Below are 19,294 nucleotides of genomic sequence, written 5' to 3'. Positions count from 1 at the left end.
ATTGTCTGTCTGAAAACATATGAATGGTTCTCTCTTCAACAGAGGCCACACCTGAAGATCCCTGAAAATAGCATGGAGTTCTAAAATATTGATTGGTAACCTCGCCTCTTGAGATTTCCAAACACCTTGTGCTCTCAGAGATCCCCAGACAGCTCCCCAACCTGAATGACTTGCATCTGTTGTGATTACAGTCCAGGTTGGACGAATAAAAGAAGCCCTTCAAACTATACGATGGTGATCTAACCACCAAGTCAGAGAGAGTCGAACATTGGGATTTAAGGATATTGATTGTGATATCCTTGTATAATCCCTGCACCAATGATTCAGCATACAAAGGTGAAGAGGTCTCATATGAAAATGAGCAAAGGGGAACGCGTCTGATGCTGCAGTCATGAGACCTAAAACTTCCATGCACATAGCAACAGAGAATGATTGAGACTGAAGGTTTCGAAAAGTTGAAACCAATTTATTTGTCTCTTGTCTGTTAGAGACAGAGTCATGGACACTGAATCTATCTGGAAACCTAAAAAGGTGATCCTTGTCTGAGGAATCAAGGAACTTTTTGGTAAATTGATCCTCCAACCATGTCTTTGAAGAAACAACACTAGTTTGATTTGTGTGAGATTCGGCAGAATGTAAAGACTGAGCTAGTACCAAGATATCATCCAAATAAGTAACCACCACAATACCCTGTTCTCTGATTACAGAGAGTAGGGCACCGAGAACCTTTGAAAAAATTCTTGGAGCTGTCGCTAGGTCAAATGAAAGAGCGACAAATTGGTAATGCTTGTCTAGAAAAGAGAATTTCAGAAACCGATAGTGGTCTGGATGAATCGGAATATGAAGATATGCATCCTGTAAGTCTATTGTGGACATATAATGACCTTGCTGAACAAAAGGCAGAATAGTTCTTATAGTCACCGTTTTGAAAGTTGGCACTCTTATAAAACGATTCAAAATTTTCAGATCCAGAACTGGCCTGAATGAATTTTTTTTCTTTGGGACAATGAATAGATTTGAATAAAACCCCAGACCCTGTTCCTGAAACGGAACTGGTATGATTACCCCTAAAAGCTCTAGATCTGAAACACACTTCAGAAAAGCCTGAGCCTTCACTAAATTTGCTGGAACGTGTGATAGAAAAAATCTTCTCACAGGAGGTCTTACTCTGAATCCTATTCGATACCCTTGAGTGACAATACTCTGAATCCATTGATTTTGGACAGAATCTGCCCAAATGTTTTGGAAAAATTGTAATCTGCCCCCCACCAGCTGAGCTGGAATTAGGGCCGCACCTTCATGCAGACTTGGGGCTGGCTTTGGTTTATTAAAAGGCTTGGATTTATTCCTTGAAGAAGGTTTCCAGTTGGAACCAGATTCTTTGGGAGAAGTATTGGCTTTCTGTTCCTTATTCTGTCAAAAAAGAACAAAAACAATTAGAAGCTTTAGATTTACCCTTAGATATTTTATCCTGAGGAAATCAAACTCCCTTTCCCCCAGTGACAGTTGAAATAATTGAATCCAACTGAGAACCAAATAAATTATTACCTTGGAAAGAAAGAGATAGTAATCTAGACTTAGATACCATGTAAGCATTCCAATATTTGAGCCACAAAGCTCTTCTAGCTAAAATCAGGTCCGCAAGACCTCGCTGAATGCAAAGAGCAATACGCTCTCCATATTCAGCATTGCACCAGCAGCTCACAAGAGCTGCTGGTGCAACACCACCCCCTGCAGGGAGGTGTCAATCAACCCGTTCATACTTGATCGGGTTGATTTCTGGCGATTCCTCTGGCGATTCTTTGTGACCGCTGCTTCATAACTGCTGTTTCTGGCGAGTCTGAAGACTCACCAGAAACACGGGACCACAAGCTCATATGGAGCTTGTTAAATGGGCCCCATAGATTTAACATCAATTTTGATGATATCAAAAATAGCATCACAGATAAAATGATTAGCATGTTGAAGCAAGTGAACAATGCTAGACAAATCAGGATCTGTTTCCTGTTGTGCTAAGCTTTTGAACCAAAAAGTTGATGCATCTGCAACATCAGCCATGGATATAGCAGGCCTAAGAATGTAGCCAGAAAATAAATAAGCTTTCCTTAGATAAGATTCAAGTATCCTATCTAAAGGGTCCTTAAAAAAAGTACTATCTTCCATAGGAATAGCAGTACGTTTGGCCAGAGTAGAAATAGCCCCATCAACTTTGGGGATTTTTTTTCCAAAACTCCAATCAAACTGCTGGCAAAGGATACAACTTTTTAAACCTAGAAGAAGGAATAAAAGAAGTACCAGGCCTATTCCATTCCTTTGAAATCATATCAGAAATAGCATCAGGAACTGGAAAAACCTCTGGAGTAACCACAGGAGGTTTATAAACAGAATTTAAATGTTTACTAGTTTTAGTATCAAGAGGCCTAGTTTCCTCATTATCCAAAGTAATCAACACCTCTTTAACAAGGAACGAATATACTCCATCTTAAAGAGATAAGTAGATTTGTCAGTGTCAATATCTGAGGTAGGATCTTCTGAACTAGATAGATCCTCATCAGAGGAGGATAATTCAGTATGTTGTCGGTCATTTGAAATTTCATCAACTTTATGAGCAGTTTTAAAAGACCTTTTACGTTTATTAAAAGCCAGTATAGCAGACAAAGCCTTCTGAATCACATCAGCAATACAATCTTTTAAATTCATTCATGTACATTAGATGTTGAAGGAACAACAGGCATTGTACTAGTACTGATGGATATATTCTCTGCATGTAAAAGCTTATCATGACAAATGCTACATACTACTGCTGGAAATATAATCTCCGCTAACTTACTACAGATACACTTAGCTTTGGTAGAATTGTTATCAGGCAGCAGTGTTCCAATAGTGGTTTCTGAGACAGAATCAGATTGAGACATCTTGCAAATCTAAGAGAAAAAAACAACATATAAAGCAAAATGATCAATTTCCTTATATGGCAGTTTCAGGAATGGGAAAAAATGCAAACAGCATAGCCCTCTGAGCATAAAAAAGTGGAGTTTAAATAATTAAATTATTTGGCGCCAAGTATGACACGGAAGGCAAAATGAAAATTTTGGGGCGCTAACAACATCCAGAAATGACGCAACTTGTGTCATGGCAGACGCAACCTTGTGCAAGTAAACCTGGCGTCAATTAAGATGCTAAAAATGATGAATTTGTGTCACCGAAAGTACCTTCGCGCTAAAAAATTCTCGAGCCAAGAATAACGCAATAAATATCAGCATTTTGCGACCTCGCATGCCTAATTTTGCCCGTGAAAATTAATGAAAAAGTAGTCAATTTGAAGAAAATACTATACTCCAGGTAAGAAAAAACAACTTCCTAAATATGTTTCCCAACTTTTTGAAACTGATAGTCTGCAAAGGAAATATACATAAACCTGACTCATGGCAAATATAAGTACAATACATATATTTAAAACTTTATATTAATACATAAAGTGCCAAACCATAGCTAAGAGTGTTTTAAGTAATGAAAACATACTTACCAAAAGACACCCATCCACATATAGCAGATAGCCAAACCAGTACTGAAACAGTTATCAGTAGAGGTAATGGGATATGAGAGTATATCAGCGATCTGAAAAGGGAGGTAGGAGATGAATCTCTATGACCGGTAACAGAGAACCTTTGAAAAGATTTCCTGTGAGGAAAACCATAGAATCAATAGGTGATACTCTCTTCACATCCCTCTGACAAACACGGTACTCTGAGAGGAATCGGGCTTCAAAATGCTGAGAAGCGCATATAACAGAAGAAAATCAAGCACAAACTTACTTCACCACCTCTATAGGATGCAAAGTTTGTAAAACTGAATTGTGGGTGTGGTGAGGGATGTATTTATAGGCATTTTGAGGTTTGGGAAACTTTGCCAATCCTGGTAAGATTGTATATCCCGTACGTCACTAGCTCATGGACTCTTGCCAATTACATGAAAGAAAATTGTAAATGATTACACATAGTATGGTTTTATTATTGCTGTCTAGGACACGGTAAGCCCAAGCCTAAAATTTCCTTTTAATAGGGAATTTACAGTATATAATCTAGTGTAATCTAAATGTTTCATGCATGGCTTTATAGCAAACTGTAACTTGTAGACTAACATCAATACACAGCTGGTGGTAATTATTCTGTTAATGGAACCTGTGGTTCTGGGGCAAGATCAAGCTGAAAGCCTGTGGCTTCACCTGGGACCAAAATTATACCAGAGACATGCAATTATTAGATCTAAACTTATTTAAGCCTCAGTAGTGCCGGTACAGAGACATCTGTTGAGATTGTTTTCTTTCCCGATTCAGATAGAGCATAAAATTTAAAACAACTTTCCAATTTACTTCTATTATCTTATTTGTTTTTTTTTTCTAGGTATCCTTTGTTGAAAAGCATACCTAGGTAGGCCCAGGAGCTGATGATTGGTTGCTGCACATAAATGCCTTCAACAAAGGATATCAAGAAAATTAAGCAAATTAAATAGATGTAAATTTGTTCTTTAAATTTGTATTCTCTGTCTGAATCATAAAAGAAAATGTGTTTCATGTCCCTTGTACTAAATATACATGTATCAAAACCTTGAGAGAAATAAATATAAATAAATTATGCATTTGTGAGGAAACTGAAATAGCCCCTAGTCCTTTAATTAGCTAATATACAAGTATCATCCAGAGAAATAAATATATGAGGATAGTACAGAGAGTAGTAGTCAGGATACAGGACACTGTGGCAATAATTATTGGAGATCTGAAAGAGGTCACATCTAGCAGGAAGCCATAGAACATGGTCCAGGTTCACTGGTAAAGGCTAACAAGATACTGGAGCAGGCAAAGGTCAGATAATGACTAAAGGGAGCCAAGGACAGTTAGAGCAGCAGTGGCTAATGGGTACCAGACACAGAAATGAGGAACAAATAACAAATATGATTCCTGGCAGCATGTTAACAAATATGTGCAGCAGGTGTACTGACAACTGAACAGATCAGGATCAAGTAATGGACGGCAGATACAAGTAATTTAAAGCAGATAGTGTATGCAGCAGATACAAGTAATTTAAAGCAGATAGTGTATGCAGCAGGTACAAGTAATTTAAAGCAGATAGTGTATGCAGCAGGCACAAGTAATTTAAAGCAGATAGCGTATGCAGCAGGTACAAGTAATTTAAAGCAGATAGTGTATGCAGCAGGTACAAGTAATTTAAAGCAGATAGTGTATGCAGCAGGTACAAGTAATTTAAAGCAGATAGTGTATGCAGCAGGTACAAGTAATTTAAAGCAGACAGTGTATGCAGCAGGTACAAGTAATTTAAAGCAGATAGTGTATGCAGCAGGTACAAGTAATTTAAAGCAGATAGTGTATGCAGCAGGTACAAGTAATTTAAAGCAGATAGTGTATGCAGCAGGTACAAGTAATTTAAAGCAGATAGTGTTCGCAGCAGGTACAAGTAATTTAAAGCAGATAGTGTATGCAGCAGGTACAAGTAATTTAAAGCAGATAGTGTATGCAGCAGGTACAAGTAATTTAAAGCAGATATAGTGTTTGCAGCAGATACAAGTAATTTAAAGCAGATAGTGTATGCAGCAGGTACAAGTAATTTAAAGCAGATAGTGTATGCAGCAGGTACAAGTAATTTAAAGCAGATAGTGTATGCAGCAGGTACAAGTAATTTAAAGCAGATAGTGTATGCAGCAGGTACAAGTAATTTAAAGCAGATAGTGTATGTAGCAGTTACAAGTAATTTAAAGCAGATAGTGTATGCAGCAGGTACAAGTAATTTAAAGCAGATAGTGTATGCAGCAGTTACAAGTAATTTAAAGCAGATAGTCAGTGTATGCAGCAGGCACAAGTAATTTAAAGCAGATAGTGTATGCAGATACAAGTAATTTAAAGCAGATAGTCAGTGTATGCAGCAGGTACAAGTAATTTAAAGCAGATAGTGTATGCAGCAGATACAAGTAATTTAAAGCAGATAGTGTATGCAGCAGATACAAGTAATTTAAAGCAGATAGTGTATGCAGCAGGAACAAGTAATTTAAAGCAGATAGTGTATGCAGCAGATACAAGTAATTTAAAGCAGATAGTGTATGCAGCAGATCAGGGCCGCCATCAGGGGGTGACAGGGGTGACTCCTGTCAGGGGCCCAATGGGCCAGGGGGGCCCCATGAGGCAAGAACTAAAAAAAAAAAAAAAAATTTTTAAATTTTGTCAGCCACCAAAATTTGGCAGCAGAGTGCTAATTGAGCATGGGAAATTTATTACAAGGAGTAAAGTATTAGCATTTGAGAGGATTTCTGAGTGTGCACTAAACCACTATGCACAGTGTGAGACAGACTTGGCACTTTGTTTGTACAGTGTGTGCCTGAGTAACACGGCAGATCACTTTCATTTGCAGAGAAGGTAGGACTTAGTTAGCAAAATGTTTTTATTTCTTTGTGCAATTTCTGATTGTAACTTCAGTGTGGTAGTAGTTGTATGGTGGGGCCAGGGGTCCATAAAAAACAAAAAAATTTTAGCAGCAGTGTATTTATGATTATTTGACAATTCTATATTTAAAACCATGCAGAAATGTTTCCTCCTCAATACACAAATGGTAGGTGCCCTTTTGGCAGACATGTATTTTTTATATATATATATATATATATATATATATATATATATATATATATATATATATATATATATATATATATATATCATGCATGTCACACACTGCTGATTTAGGGGATGCAAGGTGCATAAATGTTTCCTCCTGTGAGTGTTTCTGTGGGTGTCTGTGTTTGTCTTTGTGCTTTGATTTGTGTCTCTATGAGTGTGTATGTGTTTTTTTCTGTGGAATCTCTGTGAGGGTGGGTGTGTATGTCTTTGTGCATTTTCTGTGGATGTCTGTCAGCCACCAAAATTTGGCAGCAGAGTGCTAATTGAGCATGGGAAATTTATTACAAGGAGTAAAGTATTAGTATTTGAGAGGATTTCTGAGTGTGCACTAAACCACTATGCACAGTGAGAGACAGACTTGGCACTTTGTTTGTACAGTGTGTGCCTGAGTAACACGGCAGATCACTTTCATTTGCAGAGAAGGTAGGACTTAGTTAGCAAAATGTTTTTATTTCTTTGTGCAATTTCGGATTGTAACTTCAGTGTGGTAGTAGTTGTATGGTGGGGCCAGGGGTCCATAAAAACAAATTTTTTTTTAGCAGCAGTGTATTTATGATTATTTGACAATTCTATATTTAAAACCATGCAGAAATGTTTCCTCCTCAATACACAAATGGTAGGTGCCCTTTTGGCAGACATGTATTTATATATATATATATATATATATATATATATATATATATATATATATATATATATATATATATATATATATATATATATCATGCATGTCACACAGTGCTGATTTAGGGGATGCAAGGTGCATAAATGTTTCCTCCTGTGAGTGTTTCTGTGGGTGTCTGTGTTTGTCTTTGTGCTTTGATTTGTGTCTCTATGAGTGTGTATGTGTTTTTTTCTGTGGAATCTCTGTGAGGGTGGGTGTGTATGTCTTTGTGCATTTTCTATGGATGTCTGTGAGGGTGTGTGCATATGTCTTTGAGCTTTTTTTATGGGTGTCTCTGTGAGGGTGTGTGTATGTTTTGTCTTTGTGTATTTTCCCTGGATGCCTCTGTGAGGGTGGGTGTGTATGTCTGATTTCTGTGGATTTCTCTGTGAGGGTGTGTATGTATGTATGTCTGTGTTTTCTGTGGATGTCTCTGTGATGGTGTGTGTTTTCTGTGGGTGTCTCCGTGAGGGTGTGTGTATGTCTTTGTGTGTTTTCTGTGGGTGTCTCTGTGTGTTTGTGTGTCTTTGTGTGTTTTATGAGGCTGTCTCTGTCGGTGTTTCCTTGGGTGTATGTGTAAGTTTGAGTTTGTCTGTGTGTGTGTGTCCATTGTTTGTTCCTTTTTAGGACATTTTGGCCTTACTACTGATTATTCACATCTTTCTACACACTTTGAGACTAATGAGACCTTTACGGAAGTCACCTAATCCACCATATAACCTTTAAATTATTGTTTAGGCAGTTCAGGGCCCTTCCTTTCAGCCACTGCATGCTGTTGGCATCTTCCTTTACAAAAAAATAATAAGAACTCCATATTTTTTTTTCTAAATCTCCTTTTTTTACAAAGCTGAAGTCTATCTCATTACTTGTCAGATCAATGTAAACAAGTGCTGAGTGTCTATTTGGGTGTCTATGTCTGAGTGTGTTTCTTTGCGTGTCTGCTAGAGTGTCTATATGTGAATCCTTATGTGTGAGTGTTTGTGTGTTTCAGTGTGTGAGTGTGTCTGTGTGTTTGTATGTTACTACCTTTACAACATTTCCAAGTTTAAATAGACACTTAAGAATAAAGTGCATATATACGTTTTAGTCACTTGGTCAAAAATTGCACATGTCAAGGGGGGGGGGGCCCTGATCAATGGTTAAGTTAGGGGCCCCAAAATTTCTAGTGGCGGCCCTGCAGCAGATACAAGTAATTTAAAGCAGATAGTGTATGCAGCAGATACAAGTAATTTAAAGCAGATAGTCAGTGTATGCAGCAGGTACAAGTAATTTAAAGCAGATAGTGTATGCAGCAGGTACAAGTAATTTAAAGCAGATAGTGCTTGCAGCCGATACAAGTAATTTAAAGCAGATAGTGTATGCAGCAGGTACAAGTAATTTAAAGCAGATAGTGTTTGCAGCAGGTACAAGTAATTTAAAGCAGATAGTGTTTGCAGCAGGTACAAGTAATTTAAAGCAGATATTGTATGCAGCAGGTACAAGTAATTTAAAGCAGATAGTGTTCGCAGCAGGTACAAGTAATGTAAAGCAGATAGTGTTCGCAGCAGGTACAAGTAATTTAAAGCAGATAGTGTATGCAGCAGGTACAAGTAATTTAAAGCAGATAGTGTATGCAGCAGGTACAAGTAATTTAAAGCAGATAGTGTATGCAGCAGATACAAGTAATTTAAAGCAGATAGTGTATGCAGCAGATACAAGTAATTTAAAGCAGATATAGTGTTTACAGCAGATACAAGTAATTTAAAGCAGATAGTCAGTGTGTGCAGAAGGTTACAATAAAGAAAATGACCAGCAAGGTACACGTATTAGGTAAAAATCTACAGGCACTGTTGTGGGTACAGCCTGCAAGTAGCAATGGCAGGAGTAGATCAGTAGTAGTGGCAGCAAAAAGGTAACAGGTGTAGTTATCAGAATACTAATGTATTTAAAAACATATATATATGGGACAATAGTAAACAGCAAGTGGGTAAAGGGCAGCAGGTACAATGACAGGTATAGGCCAGCAGAAACAATAACAGAAAAAAGACCACCAGTACAAACAACTGCACAGGTAGCAGGTATAAAAAAAACAAGCTATTCATGCTTCTATTGCTCTTATATAGTGTACACACAATATTGCATAGGAATGTTAAAACAATGGGTAGGGTGTCAAACATGGCTCTATCTAACACTATAAAGCAGGATGTGAAACAAACGCAGTTTACCATACACCTACCTAAAAGGGGAAGAGAATACCTTAAATTACTGGCCAATTGGTTGCCAGGGTAAATTTCTATTACCCAATCAATGAAGGTGCATGCTTTAGTATTGTGAAACTACTTCCTTTTTCCTTTAAAATCTGTGCACAGAAAATGCTGTTGCCATCCAAGATACTTAGTGATGTTCTCTAAGTTTTCGGTTTATTTATGCATGTAGTACTTTGTTATCAGATACATTTGAAAGGGCTCTGAAAACCTCTGAATTTGAAACAAAAACAATTTTAATAATTTTGGTTACTTTTCAAAATTGCAATTTTATATTATTTTTTTAAATACAATTTTCCCCTTAACTTCAAGATTGGACTACAATACATTGCTAAGCAAACTAAAATAAGTGACTATAGAAACCTCATGGAAAAAAGATAAAGATGGATATGAGACCGACCATATTTTGGAAAACGGGTATTTAATAAAATATTATGGAGGCTAGAGGCTCAAAGTCTCTAAAGATCAAATGCATACCCATTAAAACAAGCACCTCTTAATTTGAAAGAGGAGAATTTCCTCTTTCAAATAAGACGTCTTGGCTACACCCGTGCTTAAATAAGATCGCCTTATTAAGGTAAATATTTTTGCTCCATTTTACATTTGCTAGGAAATAGAAGAATTAAATACATTTGTGAAAGTCTTAAAACTATCATTTTTGTAGTATTAAAAAAATGATTCCCACCTTTTTTATAATTTCCTTTGTTAAATATGAAGGCAAAATATACGCTACCTTCCAATAATTAATTTCCAAGTTTTGCAGGAAAACATTGGGTAGTATCGTACATTTGTTTTGTTTTGGGAATGTGACACCATGAACTGATTAATTGCAGAGTCTAGAGAAAGAATGACACAGTGTCACCGTTAATAAGTGTTATAAAAGGGCATGGCACACTGACAAAATATGAATTTTTGTCTGTGTGACATGCACTTTCATAAAATATATCTATGTGCGTAACTCACGTAAATAACACAAGAGCAACTGAACAGCGAGACCTGTAAAAGGCATTTTTATTTATTCTAAGTATTGTCTTTTTTGTTTCTAGGGTTCCACCTCAACAATCAGCTCTACGACATTATTACAATGCGTTATGCCAACAAGCACATGATCATCAATTTTGACAGCTTCATCAGTTGCTTTGTGCGCCTGGAGGGAATGTTTAGTAAGTTCCTTTTGCTATTGTCTTTTTATTTCAGTATAAAATATCAATTACTTGTATATATGATGTCTGATTATAAACAAATACTCCTTATAGTACATTTAGCAATCATCAGTCACTACTTGCAGAAACATTAAAATGATGGTAAATCCTAGAGTTTTTGAAATGCTAAGACTTACCAGTGCAATAAATTAAAGGGAAATTCAGTCATGAAGAATAAAATACTTTGTTAATCATGCTGAAAGTTCCTTTATTTGTCTGCAGCGTATGCCGCACTGAGCACCTCAGGCCGCTTGCAGCAGAACGCTTTTTTTTCCAATGAGGTGATGTTTCCACCTCTTAGCCAATAGCCGTGCAGCCCAGCTGGCATTTTGCCGGATAGCTAGCACGCTATTGGCTAAGATCACCTCACTGAAAAATAACGTTCTGCCGTGGGCGGCCTGATGTGCTCAGTGCAGCATATGCTGCAGACAAATACATTTTTTCTGGATGAATTATTTTATAATATAATCTTAGGGTTTTTTATTTTATGTAATGTTAGTTTTTTTTATTATTTAGGATTTTTTTATTTTGGTACTTTTTAATTAATTTATTACAAAGATAGTCTTTTTTTTATTTTATGTAATTGTGGTTAATTTAGGGGGTGTTAGGTTAGGGGGCTTAGATTAATTCTTTGCATTGTGGGGGGTTAGTGGTTTAGGGATTAATAGTATAATTAGGTAGTTGGCGTTGTGGGGATTTGGCGGTTTAAGGGTTAATAGTGTAATTAGGTTATTTGTGTTGTAGGTGAATGGCGGATTAGGGGTTAATCACTTTATTAGGTAGATTGCGATGTGGGTGAATGGCGGATTAGGGGTTAATCACTTTATTAGGTAGATTGCGATGTGGGTGAATGGAAGATTAGGGGTTAATCACTTTATTATGTACTTTGCAATGTGGGGGTTGGCAGATTAGGGGTTACTACATTTAATTTAGTTATTGTGGTGGGGGATGGCGGTTGAGGGGTACATATTGCGCATGTGTTAGGTGTTTGATAATACTTCTAGGCAGTTATGGTACTTCTTAGGTGGATTCTTTGGCTGCACTTTGTTTATACTTATAGGCAGTTACGGTACTTCCCAAGTGGATTCGTTTGGCTGCGTGCACAGATGACATTCTTTTGGCTGTGCGTGCAACTGAGGACGCAATGGGCGCGTTACAAACGCAATTATAGTATAGATAGCTCTAGAGGTAAAAAAACAAAATATCAAGTTATCTTAATGTTTAAGTATATGTATGAAAAGAAAAAAAACAGGATCAGTAATACAATTCAATGCGGTTTATGACTAGACTTACTGAAGAAGCAGGGTAGTCAAACAAAAAAGAGATGCTTATATACACTGATATGATTTCTTTATTATTTATTGTAGAAAAATAATTACTGTGCCATGAAAGACTAACAATATAGTGTGTTAAAAATTAACCTTTATTAATATTATTTAAAAAGACAGCTTTAAGTGGATGATAATACTGCCCAGAAAAGTTAAAAACACTCTCACTGTGTTTGGTGAGTATTCAGCATGTACTTATTATGCTTGGAAATTCCCACAGATCTAGGTGCCTCTAAAGAGCAATAAATTGCAAATGAGAAATTTACAGAAGAGCTATTCTAAATAGCATAAGCCCATTGGGCATGTATAGCTCTTAATAGTATCTGAGTTGTTATACTACTATATATTGAAAAATATATATGCTTAATTTCTTTGTGCTGCGGCTAACAGATTACTAAGTGGCCTATCCCACTCTAGGATTGCTAGTATGTCTGGGTATACAAGTTAATTGTGTACTCACGGTGGTAGCAACCTATAAGTAACAGAAAATAATGATTAACTGTTTAAGGTAATTCATTTATACCACTGCGATGTGGTTGGTAAATCTTAAATCAGTGGAATATAAAGATATAATTATATTATTTGATTGACTGGCTGCTCCGTTAAATAGCACAGGTAAAGGTATTAAATGACATAATCTTACTCCTAATACTTATTGAGTAATACCTGGAATAGTATAAGTAGTACTGCAGGATATGCAAGAAGTTACCATCAAAGATATATATTGATTAATCTGCTGTTGTTACACACAGTAATCCCTTATTTTAAATCCAGATATAATTACTGATCTCTTACTTATATAATTACCCCAAGTATCGGGCTAGTAAATGTTTACCAGTATTGTAAGGATTATGCAAATATATAAAGAGCTGTGTGGCTGGATTAATTCTTAACCGTAGTGTGAAAGGATGGTTCTTTGTAGCGTTTGTATTCACAAGTGCTTAATCCTGTCAGTATTAACGTAACACTAAAGTTGTGAGATAGAACAAAAAATGATCAAAAGCTATATCTTACTATTCCAGAGTACTAAGTATTAATCACAGATATATTATCAATGTTATTGTGTGCAGCGTAGCAAAGTTAAAGTATTGAGCATGTTTTCTTTTACTCCTAAATCAACACATAATAAGTATAACGGTCACTTGCGCCCTTGCAAGGCTTAAACGTCTAAGTCTAATGCTGATTTTTTAAATAAAGCATGCTGGTTTGTCTAATTTAACAACGAGTGAGGCTAGTTAAAAAATGAGGAGACCCCTGACGCGGCGTTTCACTAACGCTTCCTCAGAGGGGTTACGCGGGCCAACTAACATCCGGTCTTATATACCCATTGTGTTACTCTCCTCTGAGCCATGATTGGTCTGCGAGTTTGCTTGGCAATTGGATGGAATACATGTCACTCATCCCTAGTAAGGTGGAATTTATTAGCCACATGAATTATAGTGTGGCAACAAAGTTAATATAACAAGGTGCAGAATGTAACATTACATGTAAAATGGATACAATGTTGCATCATTGAAATTATGAAACTGATGTGAAGTACTCCACTGTACGTAGATATTAACAGGTATGATGATGTGAAAAATAAAAAGTGAAGTATGAAAAATAAAATCCTATGAACTCAAATGCCTACTTATCCTGTACTTGGAGATTTATTGAATGGAATTCCATATTAACAACAAATGAAAAACGGATTGTAAGCTATAACTAATGATATTGAAATAAATGTGAAAGTGGGTATGAATCATATATGATGTGCTGCTGCAAATTTAACAATACACGTATACAATGTATTGATTGTGATTTTGTGAATATTAAAGTGTGAAAAAATAATAATAATAAAGATGAGAATAAATATAAAAAGGGAAAAGTGTCATTAATCTTAAGTGAGAAGATTTTTTTAAATTCCTCTTATATATTCTAATGATGGTAGTGGGATCATACCATACATAGTTCTAGACAAATATATATCTAGGTGGGATATTTTATTAGAAGATGCTTGTGGTTTCTGTGATAGAATAAATTGTTGTGCAGAGACGTGAATTAAGAAAAAAATAAATAAATATAATGTGATAAAAGTTGAAAAAATTGAAAAAATGAATGTATGTTGTGAAAAATAATCATAGAACACCTGGTGCTAGTGTCAAACACTTCTGAAAAACTAATTTGGGTTCTATAATTGCTGAATATATTTTCAAGTGGGAAATCTTGTATTGTTGTGACTCAATGGGAGTCAAGATTGCTTGAAGTTGCATACTTCATATATTTATTAGCAATAAAGTACTGTACTGTCGGAAATACATTTTTATTCCCTAAATGTTCAAATGGATTGTTTGTTCTAATAATATTTGAACACCTTATATTTGCACCTCCTGTATTGGTGTAATTTAAATGTATAAAATACTAGAACTGATTTACAGATAAACATGATAGTTATTGTAATCATTAAGTCCATATGGTTTTACGCTATTTAATAAGTGTATCCATCTACACTCCATTTTCAACAGTGTTTGCTCTAAATTGCCTCCTCTTATGCCGAGGGTGGCCTTTTGTAACACTGAGAATTTGAGTAACGAATCATTGCTGTTGTGTTTGTGGTAAAAATGTTTAGCCACACTGGTTATCTGTTTGTTTCTTTCCAGGTCCTTCTGGGCATTTTTGATATTTCTACTGTGTTCCATTATTCTAGTTCTGGCTTGACGTGTCATCATCCCTACATAGTATAACTTACATGGGCACTGGAGGACATACACAACTCCTACTGTAGTGCAGGAGAAGTGAGCAGATAGTACGTGTTTATTCTCATACTTGTCAGTTATTTCCTTAATTTTCCACACTTTAGGACATGTGCTGCATGTTCCACATGGGAACATACCTTTGGATTGACATGCTCTCTTTGGCATGTGAGTGTAATGACTTGAAACTAGAGTATCTTTCAGATTTCTAGGTCTTTTATAACCTATGGATACTCTGTCTCCAATCTGACTAGATAGTAGAGGATCATTTTGTAATATATGCCAATGTTCATTCAAAATATTGGTTATTTGTTTGATCTGTGGGTTATAAAATGTTATCAATCTAGGTTTATTGTCCATCTTTTTTTGCCTTGGTTGTAATAGTTCTTGGCGGTCTGTTCGCATGACTTGTATTTTTGCTTTTTTGATGGAACGTTTACTATAGCCTGGATCTTGGAGTCTATTTGATAGTGTTATTGCTTCCTGCTTAAATGTGCCAAGATCAGAACAGTTTCTGCGTAGCCTGGTAAATTCACCTTTAGGGATGGCATTCAGGGTACATGGTGCATGGGCACTTGTGTGATGTAATAGGGTATTGGTGGCTGTTTTCTTTCTATATAAGGTCGTGCTTACTGTTCCTTGTGGATCTACTGGTATTTGTAAATCAAGGAAGTTTACCATTTGCTGACTGTACTCATATGTAAGTTTTATATTTAACTTGTTGTTATTCAAGGTGTTCATAAATTCCATCAGTTCCAGTTCTGGGCCTTCCCAGATGAACAGGATGTCATCTATGTAGCGGATCCAACAGGGAATGTACTGCATATATTTATCATTATCACACGTAAAAACTGTTAGGTTCTCCCACCATCCTAAAAACAAGTTAGCATATGTGGGTGCACATGCTGTGCCCATGGCAGTACCCTGTGTTTGCAAATAAAACTGATCTTTAAATGTGAAATAGTTGTGATGTAGCATAAAGTGTAGTAGGTCTTTGATGAATTGGTTATGGTCATGATTGTCAGTGACATTAGTACCTAAAAAATGGGAGATAGCTTGTTCTCCTAAATGATGTTTTATATTCATATACAGTGACTCAACGTCCGCTGTCACGATAAAGGAATATGGTGTTAATACCATGTTGTTCAATTTTTGAAGCACTTCCATTGTATCCTTTACATATGAAGGTAGGGTATATAGATATTCCCTAAGTCTCTGATCAATATATTGGCTGGGTTTTTCAGTGAGACTTCCATTGCCTGAAACAATGGGGCGTCCTGGGGGTTTATGAATGTCTTTATGTATTTTAGGAATTAAATAAAATGTTGCAGTAGATGGGTGTGATTGAGATAAAAACTGTTTTTTCTGTGACATTGATAATTTGATCCTTGTAGGCCTTTTCTATGATTTTATTATATTTCTCACTGTACATGTAAGTTGGATTGCCTAGCAGTTTTTTGTAACATTGATCATTATCCAGTTGTTTAGTGGCTTCTTCGAGGTACATGTTTCTCTCCCATAGGACTATATTACCAACATTATCCGATGGCTTAATGATGGTATCATGCCATGTGTTGATATCTTTCAGTGCACTGGTAATTTTTCTATTTCCGCACATACCATTTCGTGAAATACTTGGATTTGGGGTGATAAATTATTTGGAGGAATATATTTGGATTTATTTTTGATTTGTTGCCTCCAATCTGTGTCTGGAGATGTATTACCCATATTCTCTTCCAATAGATCTTGTAGATCCTGTAATGCTGATTGGTCTGTAACAGTCCAATCCTCTCCAAGTTCTTTTTTGGCATATAGTTTTTTTAACAGCAGTTTTCTTGTATACAAATTGACATCTTTTACTACTTCAAATTTATTTAACTTGTTAGTAGGGCAAAAACTGAGACCCTTAGATAACACTGAGATGTGGTTTTTGTCTAGTATATGACTAGTCAGATTCACAACTTTTAAGTTCCCATTCTGATCTTTGAGAAGGGACTTGGCTGTCTCCTTCTTGTCTCCCTTTGGGGAGTGGTATGTGGTTTGCGCTTGTTTGGCCTCGATTCTTGTGGTGCGTTGCTGCCAGGTATTGTGTTTTGCCTGCCTGTGGTTATACCTAAAAAAGAGGGAGCGCCCACAGATGTTGAAGGGGTTGCTTGCTCACTGTGTATTAGGGTTTGTGTTTGTGTTCTCGTGTAGGTTCTTGGTTGGATATTTATGTCACCACTGATGCTTTCTATGGTAGTGTCAGACTCAGAGATTTCAGTATCACTTTCATTTTGTTGTGATGTATACTGGTGCTGTCTGGTATTGCGAGAACGAGTGTTATACCTTTTTTGCCACTTATAGACTCTTTTGTTTAAATAATCATATTGATCTCTCTGGTATTTTTGTTTCTTGGTCTGTATAAGTTCTGTTTCTAGTTTATCTAGCTCTGATTGATATTGTTTATAGAGGTTGGTAAACTTCTCCAAATTCTCAAAACTTTTCAGGCTATCATTATGAGTTTGTATTTCTACTTCCAAAGCTGCAACTTCATCTTGATCTGCTTCTATTAGTATTTGCATCAGAGTTAGTGAACATGTTGTTAAGGCCTTTTCCCATCTTTCTATATGATCAGGTTTTTTAAGCTCATAGCCTGGGAACATTTTGATACGTAATCCTCTAGGGATTATTTTATCCTGTTGATACTTCTGAAAGAAGTGTAGGTTCCACCATCTCTTTGTGTGTTTATATAAGGTTTTATGTGATTGGCATAGTAACTCATTAATTTGATCCTCTGCTACATTTTGAGGTGACTCAGTGGATATGTTAAAGATAGAATTCAAATCTTGTAGTCTTTTTTGTTGTCTTGCTAATAGATCATTTTGTAAACTCATTTTGATGGATCACAGTAATAGGTTCGTCTAAGAATCCTAGTATGTATAAACTAGGTATACAATGCTATGTACAAAAAAGAAAAGATTGGAACCTAATTATAATAGTAGGGTTGTAAAATATCTCCTTGTGTGTTTTGCAATATATTATATATGATTTGTCAGCAATTATTATTAAACACACAATGAGCAGTGCGTAAGCATTTATGATACAATTCATTTGCAATTTATTGCTCTTTAGAGGCACCTAGATCTGTGGGAATTTCCAAGCATAATAAGTACATGCTGAATACTCACCAAACACAGTGAGAGTGTTTTTAACTTTTCTGGGCAGTATTATCATCCACTTAAAGCTGTCTTTTTAAATAATATTAATAAAGGTTAATTTTTAACACACTATATTGTTAGTCTTTCATGGCACAGTAATTATTTTTCTACAATAAATAATAAAGAAATCATATCAGTGTATATAAGCATCTCTTTTTTGTTTGACTACCCTGCTTCTTCAGTAAGTGTAGTCATAAACCGCATTGAATTGTATCATAAATGCTTACGCACTGCTCATTGTGTGTTTAATAATAATTGCTGACAAATCATATATAATATATTGCAAAACACACAAGGAGATATTTTACAACCCTACTATTATAATTAGGTTCCAATCTTTTTTTTTTTTTGTTCATAGCATTGTATACCTAGTTTATACATACTAGGATTCTTAGACGAATCTATTACTGTGATCCATCAAAATGAGTTTACAAAATGATCTATTAGCAAGACAACAAAAAAGACTACAAGATTTTAATTCTATCTTTAACATATCCACTGAGTCACCTCAAAATGTAGCAGAGGATCAAATTAATGAGTGCCAATCACATAAAACCTTATATAAACACACAAAGAGATGGTGGAACCTACACTTCTTTCAGAAGTATCAACAGGATAAAATAATCCCTAGAGGATTACGTATCAAAATGTTCCCAGGCTATGAGCTTAAAAAACCTGATCATATAGAAAGATGGGAAAAGGCCTTAACAACATGTTCACTAACTCTGATGCAAATACTAATAGAAGCAGATCAAGACGAAGTTGCCGCTTTGGAAGTAGAAATACAAACTCATAATGATAGCCTGAAAAGTTTTGAGAATTTGGAGAAGTTTACCAACCTCTATAAACAATATCAATCAGAGATAGATAAACTAGAAACAGAACTTATACAGACCAAGAAACAAAAATACCAGAGAGATCAATATGATTATTTAAACAAAAGAGTCTATAAGTGGCAAAAAAGGTATAACACTCGTTCTCGCAATACCAGACAGCACCAGTATACATCACAACAAAATAAAAGTGATACTGAAATCTCTGAGTCTGACACTTCCATAGAAAGCATCAGTGGTGACATAAATATCCAACCAAGAACCTACACGAGAACACAAACACAAACCCTAATACACAGTGAGCAAGCAACCCCTTCAACATCTGTGGGCGCTCCCTCTTTTTTAGGTATAACCACAGGCAGGCAAAACACAATACTTGGCAGCAACGCACCACAAGAATCGAGGCCAAA

The 19,294-nt window shown here is 35.9% G+C and overlaps 1 protein-coding gene across 1 annotated transcript in view; it reads left to right on the top strand.

Annotated features, from left to right (window-relative positions):
- CAPN3 (calpain 3) overlaps nucleotides 1-19,294 on the top strand; it is a 337,900-nt gene that overhangs the window by 297,044 nt on the left and 21,562 nt on the right. The window contains exon 22 of the mRNA XM_053697721.1: nucleotides 10,636-10,752. Coding sequence (XP_053553696.1) covers nucleotides 10,636-10,752 — 117 coding nt within the window. The remainder of the gene's footprint in view (nucleotides 1-10,635; nucleotides 10,753-19,294) is intronic.

Source organism: Bombina bombina, chromosome 1 (genome assembly GCF_027579735.1).
Source record: "Bombina bombina isolate aBomBom1 chromosome 1, aBomBom1.pri, whole genome shotgun sequence".
Taxonomy (NCBI): Eukaryota; Metazoa; Chordata; class Amphibia; order Anura; family Bombinatoridae; genus Bombina; species Bombina bombina.
This window is presented reverse-complemented; position numbering and strand designations above follow the sequence as displayed.